The sequence below is a fragment of the Camelina sativa genome, chromosome 2 (assembly GCF_000633955.1).
Source record: "Camelina sativa cultivar DH55 chromosome 2, Cs, whole genome shotgun sequence".
Lineage (NCBI taxonomy): Eukaryota > Viridiplantae > Streptophyta > Magnoliopsida > Brassicales > Brassicaceae > Camelina > Camelina sativa.
The window spans coordinates 23,036,510-23,049,249 of NC_025686.1; the positions used below are offsets into that span (position 1 = coordinate 23,036,510).

Here is a 12,740-nt window from a genome sequence, read left to right on the forward strand (position 1 = left end):
TTTTTATCGAATAATCTTGTAAACTCAAATCCTCAAATTGATACTCTGGTTCGTCGGGTTTCTCTCGTCTCGAGAGCCGGCAAGGTGATCCTCCATGTTTTTATGAACATCGAGTGGTTACGTTAATGGAAATTTAAGTGTTGATCGTTAAGTGTTGATCGTTTCATTGTTGTGTGGTTTAATTGTATTAAAGGTATCAGAGCTCAATCGATTCTCGGAATGGGTGTAGAAACTAGATCTCAGGTGGGGGAAACACGAAATCAAGGAGGTGCGATGGTAGATCCATTGGAGTCAAGGATGACGCGACTGGAGAATTTAGTGGCGGATCAAAGCGAACAGATGAAGAAACAACTGATGGAGCAGAGTCAACAGATGAAGAATCATATCGCAGAAATGTTCGAAGCTTTGAGCCATACCACAGCTAATCGCGGTAAGGAAGTTATGAAAGAAGCAGATCTAGAAGCAACAGAGTGTGATCGGAGTGGAGTGAGCAAAGAACGAAGTGATCCACGGTCATCTTCATCTCGTGAGGTCCGATCGAATCATTTGGATCCTCCTAAGGTCATCAGATCTGAACCTGTGCGATCAGAATCTTCTCACCACTACGGTAATCTCACTCGATTGGGAAGGATTGATTTCCCAAGGTTTGATGGTAATCAAATCAAGGAGTGGTTGTTTAAGGTTGAAGAATTTTTCGGTGTTGATTACACTCCTAGGGAAATGAGGGTTAAGATGGCTGCTATACATTTTGATGGACACGCAGCAACTTGGCATTTTTCATTTGTTCAGTCTGGGATAGGATTGGAAGTATTGTATGATTGGGATGAGTATGTGAAGTTACTCAAGGAGAGGTTTGAAGACGAGTGTGACGATCCGATGGCTGAACTCAAAGTGTTGCAAGAGACGGATGGAATTGTTGATTATCACCAAAGATTTGATCTGATCAAAACAAGGGTGAATCTCTCTGAAGACTATTTGGTTAGCTTGTATTTGGCAGGGTTGCGGTTAGATACTCAAATGCATGTCAAGATGTTTGAACCACGAACTATTCGTCAATGTCTACGCTTGGGAAGATTGTATGAACGAGCTCATCCAAGGAAGCAGAATAATCAGATGAGTGTGAACTCTAAACCTAATAATACCTTCCAAGGAAGTCGTGGAAGTGTACAGAGAGATGGTGGGCACCAGTTGACCAAAAATGTGACTAAGACGGCTGAGCAGACACCTAAGAAGTTTTTGTCTAAGGAAGAAATAAGTGATCGAAGGGCTAAAGGATTATGTTATTGGTGTGATGAAAAATTTACACCTGAGCATTACCAACAGAATCATAAGAAAACTCAGTTGTACTCCATGGAACTTGATGAGGAAGTTGTGAAGGAGTTGGTGAGGTTGGAAGAGGAAGACGATGAAGAGAATATGCCTCGAGTATCTGTTAATGCTGTCTCGGGCATATCAGACCACAAGACTATGAGGGTTAAAGGATTGTTTGGGAAAAAGCCAATTTATGCATTGTTAGATTCTGGATCGACACATAATTTTGTAGATCCTAAGGTTGCTGCTAAACTTGGTTGTGACGTGAAAATTTCGGGGTTGCGTCGTGTGGTAGTGGCTGATGGTTGGAAGTTAGCAGTGCAAGGAAGGGTTAATGGGTTCGAATGGAGGTTCAGGTCGACTTTTTCCAGNAGAATAATCAGATGAGTGTGAACTCTAAACCTAATAATACCTTCCAAGGAAGTCGTGGAAGTGTACAGAGAGATGGTGGGCACCAGTTGACCAAAAATGTGACTAAGACGGCTGAGCAGACACCTAAGAAGTTTTTGTCTAAGGAAGAAATAAGTGATCGAAGGGCTAAAGGATTATGTTATTGGTGTGATGAAAAATTTACACCTGAGCATTACCAACAGAATCATAAGAAAACTCAGTTGTACTCCATGGAACTTGATGAGGAAGTTGTGAAGGAGTTGGTGAGGTTGGAAGAGGAAGACGATGAAGAGAATATGCCTCGAGTATCTGTTAATGCTGTCTCGGGCATATCAGACCACAAGACTATGAGGGTTAAAGGATTGTTTGGGAAAAAGCCAATTTATGCATTGTTAGATTCTGGATCGACACATAATTTTGTAGATCCTAAGGTTGCTGCTAAACTTGGTTGTGACGTGAAAATTTCGGGGTTGCGTCGTGTGGCAGTGGCTGATGGTCGGAAGTTAGCAGTGCAAGGAAGGGTTGATGGGTTCGAATGGAGGTTCAGGTCGACTTTTTTCCAATCTGATGTCATGTTAATTCCACTACAAGGTTGCGACATGGTATTGGGGGTTCAATGGTTGGAGACTTTAGGGCCTATTACATGGGACTTCAAGGAGTTGGAGATGGAATTCTTCTGGAAGAAGAGGAGAGTGATGTTGCATGGTATCAAAAATGGGTCTGTAAGAGATGTCAAGGCACAGAAACTTAAGAAGGTAGATGAGGAAGAAGTACAAGTTTCTATGATCTGTGTAAAAGATAGTGACACTAAGGATGAGGTGGAAGGTTTGATGTTAAGTGCTTTAACTGAAGTTTCAGAAGCTTGTCCTTTGGTTGATGTAGTGGTACAGGAGTTTCCTGACGTCTTTGCAGAGCCTACCGAGTTACCACCATTTAGAAAGAACCACGATCATAAGATTTTGCTAGTGGAAGGTGCGAACCCGGTGAATCAAAGACCCTATCGATATGCGACACATCAAAAGAATGAGATTGATAAAATAGTTGAAGAAATGTTGACTGGTGGAACTATTCAACCTAGTTCTAGTCCTTTTGCTTCACCTGTGGTTTTGGTGAAAAAGAAAGATGGAAGTTGGAGGTTATGTGTTGATTACAGGGAGTTAAACGGTATCACGGTCAAGGATAGATTTCCGATACCATTGATTGAAGACTTGTTGGATGAATTGGGAGGTTCGATTGTGTTTTCTAAACTTTATCTTCGTGCTGGTTATCATCAAGTGAGAATGCAGGAAGAGGATGTATCAAAGACGGCTTTTAAAACGCATGGAGGCCATTATGAATATCTGGTTATGCCATTTGGGTTAACCAATGCACCTGCGACATTTCAAAGTCTGATTAATTCAGTGTTCAAGGCATTTCTCAGAAAATTTGTTTTGGTGTTCTTTGATGATATTCTCATCTACAGCAGCAGTATTCAAGAGCATGTTCAGCATTTACGTATGGTATTTGAGGTTATGCGCAAGGAGAAGTTATTTGCGAAGTTGAGTAAGTGTGCATTTGCTGAGGATCGGGTTGAGTACTTGGGACATTTCATCAGTGCAGAGGGGGTCTCTACGGATCCGGCTAAGGTGCGAGCTGTCGCAGAGTGGCCTAAACCGAGTACACTTAAACAACTCCGGGGATTCTTAGGCTTGGCAGGTTATTATAGAAGGTTTATAAAAAGTTTTGGAATCATTGCTGGTCCTTTACATGCATTAACCAAGACTGATGCGTTTGTATGGAATGGAGAAGCTCAGGATGCGTTTGACAGTTTGAAAGAGGCACTCAGTTTGGCTCCTGTGTTGGCATTACCAATATTCACCAACGTGTTTGTGGTGGAAACTGATGCTTGTGGACAAGGAATTGGTGTTGTCCTCATGCAAGAAGGTCACCCGATTTCTTATATCAGTCGACAGTTGAAAGGAAAACAATTACATTTGTCTATCTATGAAAAGGAACTGTTAGCTGTGATCTTTGCTGTTCAGAAATGGCGTCATTACCTTCTATCTGCTCATTTCATCATCAAAACGGATCAACGCAGTTTGAAATATTTGCTCGAACAGCGCCTTAACACACCTATTCAGCAGCAATGGCTGCCAAAATTGTTAGAGTTTGATTATGAAATTCAATACAAAAAGGGTAAAGAGAATATAGTGGCTGACGCTCTGTCACGAGTGGAAGGGTCTGAAGTGTTGCATATGGCTCTGTCGGTGGTTGAGTGTGATCTTCTGAAAGAAATTCAGGGAGCTTATGCGTTAGATGCAGAGATTCAGGCCATCATTAGTATTTTGGAGGCTAACCCGAATGGTAAGAAACACTTTTCTTGGATGCAGGGTATTTTGAGGCGTAAGAGTAAAATTGTTGTGCCTAAGGATGTGAAGATTCGTGATACAATTTTGGAATGGCTTCATTGCTCGGGGGTTGGTGGTCATTCTGGTCGAGATGTGACTTATCAACGAATCAAAGGAGTTTTCTATTGGAAGGGAATGTCGAATGATATTCAAACTTATATCAGGGGTTGTCATGTTTGTCAGCAATGTAAGTCTGATAATGCAGCTTCACCAGGTCTCTTACAACCTTTACCAATTCCTGAATCTCTCTGGAGTGATGTTTCAATGGATTTCATAGAGGGACTTCCCTTATCTGCGAACATGTCAGTGATCATGGTAGTGGTGGATCGATTAAGCAAAGCAGCTCATTCCATTGTTCTCTCACACCCTTACAGTGCACTGACGGTTGCTCAAGCATATCTGGATAATGTTTTTAAGCTTCATGGGTGTCCTAATTCTATTGTCAGTGATAGGGATGCTGTTTTTACCAGTGAGTTCTGGAAAGAGTTCTTTGCTTTACAGGGTGTGACTCTGAAAATGTCCACTGCTTATCACCCTCAGAGTGATGGGCAGACTGAGGTTGTTAACAGATGTTTGGAGAACTATTTGAGGTGTATGTGCCATGCTCAACCCAACATGTGGTTCAAATGGTTGGCATTAGCAGAGTATTGGTATAACGCAAATTACCACACGTCCACGCATATGACTCCCTATGAGGCTGTTTATGGTCAGGCACCGCCTGTGCATTTACCTTATTTGCCCGGTGAAACGAAGGTGGCAGTAGTGGCTAGGTCCTTGCAGGAGAGGGAGAACATGATGAAGTTATTGAAATTTCACCTCATGCGTGCTCAGCATAGGATGAAACAGAATGCGGATCAACATCGAACGGAGAGGGATTTTGACATTGGTGAGTATGTGTATTTGAAACTTCAACCATATCGCCAAAATTCAGTGGTGGTACGGATGAATCAGAAGCTGGCACCTAAATATTATGGTCCTTATAAGATCATCGATCGTTGTGGAGAAGCCGCATACAAATTGGAGCTTCCGGCGGGTACCAAGATCCATCCTGTCTTTCATGTTTCTCAACTGAAGGTTCTGGTTGGTAATGTTCCAATTGCTACTCAGTTACCTACGGTGATGCCTGATGTCTTTGAGAAGGAGCCAGAGTTGATCTTGGAGCGTAAGATGGTTAACAGGCAGGGTCGTGCTGCTACCAAGGTGTTGGTTAAGTGGTGTGATCAACCGGTTGAGGAAGCTACTTGGGAATTCTTATTTGACTTGAAGAAGAAGTTCCCTGCTTTTGAAGCTTAAAGACCCTTGTGGACAAGGCTCTGCAAAGGAGGGAGATTTGTTACAGAAGAAGATATTTGAAGATATTTTGCAGAGCCCACACGTGCGACTCTCACGTGTGAAGTTATGTGGTTCAAGCTCGTGACACGTGGTTGGCTGGACGCAGAAGGCCGTTGGAGATTCTTTTCTTATATGGGCAATTGTTAGCTCTTTTCTTTTTATCGAATAATCTTGTAAACTCAAATCCTCAAATTGATACTCTGGTTCGTCGGGTTTCTCTCGTCTCGAGAGCCGGCAAGGTGATCCTCCATGTTTTTATGAACATCGAGTGGTTACGTTAATGGAAATTTAAGTGTTGATCGTTAAGTGTTGATCGTTAAGTGTTGATCGTTTCATTGTTGTGTGGTTTAATTGTATTAATGGATGGATGCAAATGGTCTGTTTTCAAGTTATTTTTCTCAGTATTGTACTCTCTTTGCTTCCATTTGTTATGTAGGGAGCTTGGTACAAACAAACTCAAATATATAATAGCTCAAAGACTCGTTTACGAGTGAGAGAGGAATAGTCATTGGCTTAGTAAAGTTGTTTCGATTCTCCATCTTTGATATCAATAGAATTTTCTGAAATACGAAGTTTTGTTGCCAAGATACATTTCTTGTGGTTAAAAATGATAGAAATCCCACACATCACATTTTTCACACCACCAAGAACAGAGACACTTGACCAAGTTTTTGTGATCCAACAAAAAATAAAAGAAAAGCAGAGTTCCTAAGGTCATTTACATACACGTAACTAAACAAAACAAACCAAACTCTCTCCAAAGGCAACAGCCAAATCACACAATCCTAATCCGAATCAGAGGATGATTCATTTCCATCAGTAGTGGCAGTAGTCTCTCCTTTCTTTCCATCAGTAGTAGCTGAATCTTCTCCTTTCTTCTTCTGCTCTGCATCTTCTTTCTCATAAGCCTTCACAATATCATCAACGAAACACTTGTACTCAGTCGCAGCAAAGTTAAACGCAGCTTTGGGACCACCAGTACGAGCCTCTTTCACAAAGCTCTGAGCTTTCTCTGTTGCCTTGTAGATCAATACATGTTGTCGGTTAGCTTGATCGACAATGAGAGCTCTATTCCTAAATCTTTGTTGAAGAGTTTAAAAACTTTCGAGCTGAAAGGGTACAGGGGAAACCTAGAAGAGAGAGATATCTTGTGTTTTATCTTTTAAACATGCTGCTCATTTGAAATCCTCATCGATCTCGCAATAATCATGTTATGATCAAAGGTTGTGGGCTTTTTTTTTATTGGTTTTGTCTTTTTGGGTGTTTAACTATATGTGGAAATTACTTTTGGAACAAAACATGTGTTTTAACTAGATGTGGATTGTAGTTCTATCGTCTTATTCATTTTCTTTTTGCCACCGTTCTATAATAATTTCTACGATTAGTGTGCCTTGCGGCTCAAGTCTAGCTCTTCTCAAAGAACAGAACCAATTCAGGTTGTGTAACATTCGTCTCCTTATCTGATAAATCAAAAAGTTCTAGGAAACGATCAAAAAGTTCGAATGATTGGAATATCTCCACAAATATTTACGAGTATCTTTTGGATTAAGGTTGATTCAATGTAAGATCACAACAATTTGGACCTTAAATATATACAACTATGCACTCAGAAAGAGTTTCACAAGAAGAAGATTGGCCCAGTAACGGGCCCATCAGGTAAATTATGTCATTATAGGTTTTATTTATTTATATGTTAAACCATTAGGGAAGCCAAACAGTCTGATGAGAACTCGAGAGTGACTGAGTACAAAATTTTGCCGTCTGCGATTCCGACAATCTGCTGCTGCTGGTAAACAAACCTAACTTGTTCTTCCTTCTTCCTCTCTTTGTAGATTTGTCTTATATCCTTACCCTTTCCCGCTTGTGATTTTCCCATTTCCCGAGAGTCCACGGTGGATTCCTGATTTGGGGTTTTACCAATCCGGTCTCAGACCTTCTGCAGGGAATTCAGTATCAGTGACAAGTGGAGTAGCCGAGTAGAAGAACTCTTCCTTTTGCCATTGCATCTTCTTCGTACCCTGATCCTTCTCGGTGGGCCTCTGCTCCAGATTTGCTTGTTCAATTTCACGTCTACTCCTAACTTCTGATAGACCACCTCCTTCACTTCGTAGGTTTTTTTTTGTTCTGTTCCTTACTTTTGTCTTCACTTGTTAATATAATTTGTTGTTTGGTTAGATTCAGAAAAATCTTTTGGTTAGTCTTATGTTTTGTTCTCTTGTGATTTTTATTTAGAGTTGAATTGGTTTTACAGTTTGTTTATTTGGGTTCTGTCCTCTGTTGTTGTAACTTTGTTTATTTGGGTTCTGTCCTCTTTTTGTCTTATGGTGTTTTCTTGTGATTTTTGTTTTTAGGATCAGAAAACCCGCAAGTTCTGTGGAGTGTGTAACAGTGTATCTTAGAGTTTGTAAAAAGATATGGCTCGAATCACTGACTTGTCTGAAGAACTGCTTGTGAAGATACTAACGTTTCTTCCAACTAAAGTTGCTGTATCAACCAGCCTTCTCTCGAAACAGTGGCAGTTCCTGTGGTTGTGGTTGCCTAAACTTAAGTATGATGTTTACAAAGACATTGCTGATGGTTCAAAGTCTGGTTGCTTGATGTATCGAGATTTTATTAACAAGAATCTGCTATTACACAAAGCTCCGATCATTGAAAGCTTAAGCCTCAGAGTTCGTCATAGATCACTTCAACCTGAGGATTTGAAATCGTGGGCTGGAATTGCAGTCTCTCGCTGTGTCCGTGAGCTAAGTATCGATACATCTTCTTCCGGAATGAAACCTGCTGTATCATTGCCCAGTAGTTTGTAAACTCGCTCGTGGCTTTGGAACTTAACGGCGAGAAGATTCTTGTGGATGTTCCTCCAACAGTTTGTCTTCCTTCCTTGAAGTCTTTGAAACTTCGACGTGTGACATACTCAAACGACGAATCTCTTGGACTGCTTCTATCATGTTGCTCTGTTCTCGAACATCTGAGTATTGACCACTATGACAATTTATTATTGCCTAGTAGTTTGTATTCCTTGAAGTCACTCGTGACTTTGAAACTCCAAGGCGGTAAGATTCTTGTGGATGTTCCTAGAACGGTTTGTCTCCCTTCCTTGAAAACATTGGAACTTGAATGTGTGACATACTCAAGCGACGAATCTCTTCGACTGCTTCTATCGTATTGCCCCGTTCTTGAAGATCTGAATATTAACCGCGAGGACTATGACAATTTGAGAAAGTTGGTTATCATTGTCCCATCCTTGCAGCGTTTAACTTTAAGTATACACCCATATTGTTCTTCTGATGGGTATGTGATCGTTACCCCTTCTTTGAAGTCTTTCAAAGTTGTGGATGAAAGAAGTCCAAGTCCCTATTTGATTGAGCATATGCCAGAGCTTGAAGAGGCAGATATCATTCTAATGGGAGATACTGAGAATGATACTGAAAGGCTTCTCAAGTCAATCACAAATGTTAAACGTCTTTCATTAAGAATAACATTCAACAGTGGCAAAAAGGTAAGATATTTCCATCAGTCTCATTATTTCACTTTGAACATGGAATCGTAGTTTCTTGAGTTTGATTTCTTTGTTATTGTGTTGTCATGTCTGCAGAATGTGTATCCGGATGGTATTATTGTCTTCAGTCAGCTAGAAACTTTGAAGCTATATATATGCAGCGAAAACTGGTCAATGTTACTTGTCCACTTGCTCAAAGACTCTCCAAACCTGCGAGTCCTCGATCTGGAGGAGGTCGATGATGTAAGTGTTTCTCTGTCAACTATTTTGCAGTAAAGCTCAGTATGATATATTGCTGCGATTTTAATTCTTCGTTCATTTCTTTAATTTCAGTTCCAAGAAATTTATGGGGAGTATGAACCGCTTAGTTCGGGCAATAATCAGGGGGCCGTTCCGAAATGTTTCTTGAATTGTCTGGAGACTTTCAAGTTTGAAGGGTACGACAGTAAGGAACAAGAAGATAGGGACTTGTTGAGTTTTATCTTCAAACATGCTTGTTGCTTGAAATCTACTTCAGTCGTGCACAGAAGATGATGTTATGTACCCCAGATTGAAACTTGAAAATGATCCAAGACTCGTCTTATGTATTATGGGTTTCGTATCTGTTTTCTTGTTTCCGAACAAAACTTGTGCCTTATCATTCTGGTCAAATTTACTCTATGGTCTGGTTATGTCATATATATATATATATATATATAGCCTACCATTTTATATGTCTGTGCCTTGCTCAAAATTTTGATCATTACATGCTCATTTGATACTCAGATTCTGTTTGATCATCTCTAAAAGATGTATATATATATACTCGTGTGTAAATGTGAGGGTTCAACAAATATAGCAACATCAAAGAAACTTCAAGATGAAAAAAGAGCATAACAAGATTCAATCATGAAGAAAAAAGCTAAAAGGTAAAGACTCTCTAAATCCTTCTCTTGAATGACCTCCTTAGTGCCAAGTCCACTGAGTCATTCTGCAGGGAGATTTCAACAACAGTGACAAGGGAGAAAAAAAACTCTTCCTTTGCAATCTTCGTCGTCGTGCAAGGCAAACTCTGATCCTCCTCGGTTGTGCTCTGCTCCTGATTTGCTTGCTTCTGTATTTGCATTTCATTCACGCCGCCTCATTTGCGATGATGATATCGTTCTCAAGATTCTTCTTCACTGAGCTTTCTTCTTCTTCTTCTTCTGGTTCCTGAAAGCACCAGTAGGTCGAAAACAAGTTAAAAGGAAGAAGAAACGAATGAATGATATGATAATAGATTGAGATTAATTGAGAGTGTGGCAATTTATTACAGAGCTGAAACGTCTCATCTTCTTCTTCTTCTTCTCATGCTCCTTTGCTCTCAAAGATCGGATTGGAGAAATCTTCTACTCAGAAACAAATAAAAAAAATGGCGATTAATAATAAAACAATTAAATCAAAATCAAAAGAAATGAAGGATGAGGAGGAGAGTATGTGTTTGGTTACGGAGGAATAGGCGTGGAGCTCTTTCAATCGGAAGAGACGATCGACTTGGATTTCAAGGCTTTTCTGTGTATCTCCTCTCTGTAAAAGATGGCTCATCTGAAGATCCATGGCTACATCTTTCTCCGTGAGAAGCTTCTCAGTTCGTTCACGATCTTCTCTCATCCTCTCTAGTTTCTTCTTGAAAGCGCTCAGCTCCTCCGCAAGAGAAGCATCGATTATTGTGTCAAGATTCAGTTTCAGATTCTCCTTCTTCTTCTTCTTCAGCTCTGTAGCTGCTTTTGGTTTAACAAAAGTATCCTCCTCCTCTTTTGGGGTTAGGAAGATGTTTCTGGGCTGTAGAGCCTTTCTTCTACTTGAAGATTTCATCTTTTTTTTTTCTTCTTCTTCTTCTTCTTTGGGTTGTTGGTTGGATCAGGATGATTAATGAAAGAGAGAGAGAGAGAGAGGCAACTAACTAAACTAATCAGATGGGATTTTTATGCTTTTCTCTTTTGCTTTTTTTATTTATTTGAATTTGAATTTGAATTGGGTTCGGCGGTTAACGGCTACTTTGGAACTTCTTCGTCTCCTTTTTTGTCGCATTGCTTCTACAATTGATTCATTTCTCTCATTCTGTGTGAAAATGCTGGAAAAATTGTCAGTTTTGTTGGGCTAAAGTTAATTAAATAGTTACAAATACTCTCACATGGCCATAATTGGGCCAAGTTTGGCCCATTAGAGTCTTTCGAAATGAAGATGTCACTCTTACGACGTTTGGAGATAAACGAACCAACCAAACCAAACCGAAAGAGCTGTGAAGAAAAGAAAGGAAGATAAGTGATTAAACCGTCAGTTTGGTTTGGTTTGGTTCGTTAATCTTCAAGAAAGATGGCAGTAATGTAAAATTGAAAAACTCCAGAAGAAAAATTCAATCATCAAGAAGAAATTGGGTCTCTTCGATAAACTGCATAAGCAAATTCAAGTTTCACTACAAAGAAGAAAGTGAAAAGGTCAAGACTTTTTAAATTGAAACACAGCAACAAAAACCAACAAAACTTGTTCTAAATAAAGACACTCTCTCAATCCTCCTCTTCAATGACCTTAGTGCCAAGTCCACTGAGACCTTCTGCGGGGACTTCAGCAACTGTGACAAGGGAGAAGAACTCTTCCTTTGCGTCTTCATCATCGTTTCTCTTACGTGCAACACGAACCCTAATCCTCCTTGGTGGACCTCTGATACCTTTGCTCCAGATTTGCTTGTTCAATTTCACGTCTACCCTAACGTCCTTAGTTCCCATTGCTTTCTCTGCGAACTTCCTGATCTCCTTAATTGCATTTGGTGCCTTCTTCTTAAAGGTGCTGATAACAAAATTAACTATGCATAAGTAATGATTCTTAATCACATTCAAACCAAACCCACCACAAACAAAAACACTTAATCTTAATTCTGTCTATCCGATTATATCATTTCAACATTACATTTCAATAAACTGGATCCAAAAAAACAATCAGTATAAGATCTGAACACACTGGAGACGTTTTCACAACATTAGATATCATTTCCCCATGAATTCAACAGCACAGTAATCAAAAGATCTCTTTTTTATGGACTACGCCTCTAATTACATTTCGTAAAAGATAAGCTAATAACGGATCATACCAAAGCAAGTATTAACAATCTTGAAACTATGATACGACAGAAACTAACATAATTTTCACAGCAACACTACGGAATCAACCAATCAAGCAGCTAAGAACATGAACACAAAAGAGTGAAATCTAACAACAAGCAAACAAGAGATTAGGGTTTAGGGAAAAAGCTCACCATTTGTGAAGGCGTCTGTGAAGGTTAATGGTGTACTCTCTGGTCACCACTTCCTCTTTCCTTCCCTTTTTCTCAGACATCTTCTCTTTCGTCTGCGACTTAACTCTTTACCTGCACAATCATTTCAAAATCGATACTTTTTAAATCGGAAAGCTTAAAACAGATCTGTGAACTGGCTAGGGTCAAGTAAGCAGAATTGAGCTAAGATTGATTGAGAGAGAGAAAGAGATTTTACCTTTGGGTTGAAGAACGTCGAGAAAACAGAAAGGCGACGAGGGAGGAGTTGTAAGCATATATATGCGGCACTTTGTGTTAACCCTAAAAATTTCATTTATTGGGCTTCCATGGGCCTATTTCTTCCGCTTTCGTAATTTTTTAGTAGTCCATTAAAGGCCTAAACTATAGTTTAATCGAATTTATAAACTGATTGGTTTGGATAAACCGGTAAAACCAAAAACCGAAACAATTGATCCGAAACCGTAAACTTAGATTACATCCGTACGAGTAACAAAAGAAGTTTTGAGGATCTCTACATAGATTGAGATTCCTT

General features: G+C 39.8%; 3 protein-coding genes across 3 annotated transcripts; 1 reads left to right on the top strand and 2 right to left on the bottom strand.

Moving 5' to 3' along the window:
- On the top strand, positions 7,219-9,632 carry LOC104756059 (putative FBD-associated F-box protein At5g56700). Its single transcript, XM_019236856.1, has 5 exons — positions 7,219-7,527; positions 7,772-8,223; positions 8,430-8,919; positions 9,016-9,162; positions 9,253-9,632. Exons 2-5 carry the CDS (start codon positions 7,835-7,837, stop codon positions 9,451-9,453), a joined length of 1,227 nt encoding a protein of 408 aa, XP_019092401.1. The 5' UTR covers positions 7,219-7,527; positions 7,772-7,834; the 3' UTR covers positions 9,454-9,632.
- On the bottom strand, positions 9,698-10,859 carry LOC104733520. The gene is made up of 3 exons (XM_010453094.2): positions 10,387-10,859; positions 10,212-10,286; positions 9,698-10,110 (listed from the first exon to the last, which is right to left on the bottom strand). Exons 1-3 carry the CDS (start codon positions 10,750-10,752, stop codon positions 10,030-10,032), a joined length of 522 nt encoding a protein of 173 aa, XP_010451396.1. The 5' UTR covers positions 10,753-10,859; the 3' UTR covers positions 9,698-10,029.
- On the bottom strand, positions 11,298-12,518 carry LOC104733526 (60S ribosomal protein L31-3-like). Its single transcript, XM_010453101.2, has 3 exons — positions 12,426-12,518; positions 12,191-12,301; positions 11,298-11,724 (listed from the first exon to the last, which is right to left on the bottom strand). Exons 2-3 carry the CDS (start codon positions 12,268-12,270, stop codon positions 11,445-11,447), a joined length of 360 nt encoding a protein of 119 aa, XP_010451403.1. The 5' UTR covers positions 12,271-12,301; positions 12,426-12,518; the 3' UTR covers positions 11,298-11,444.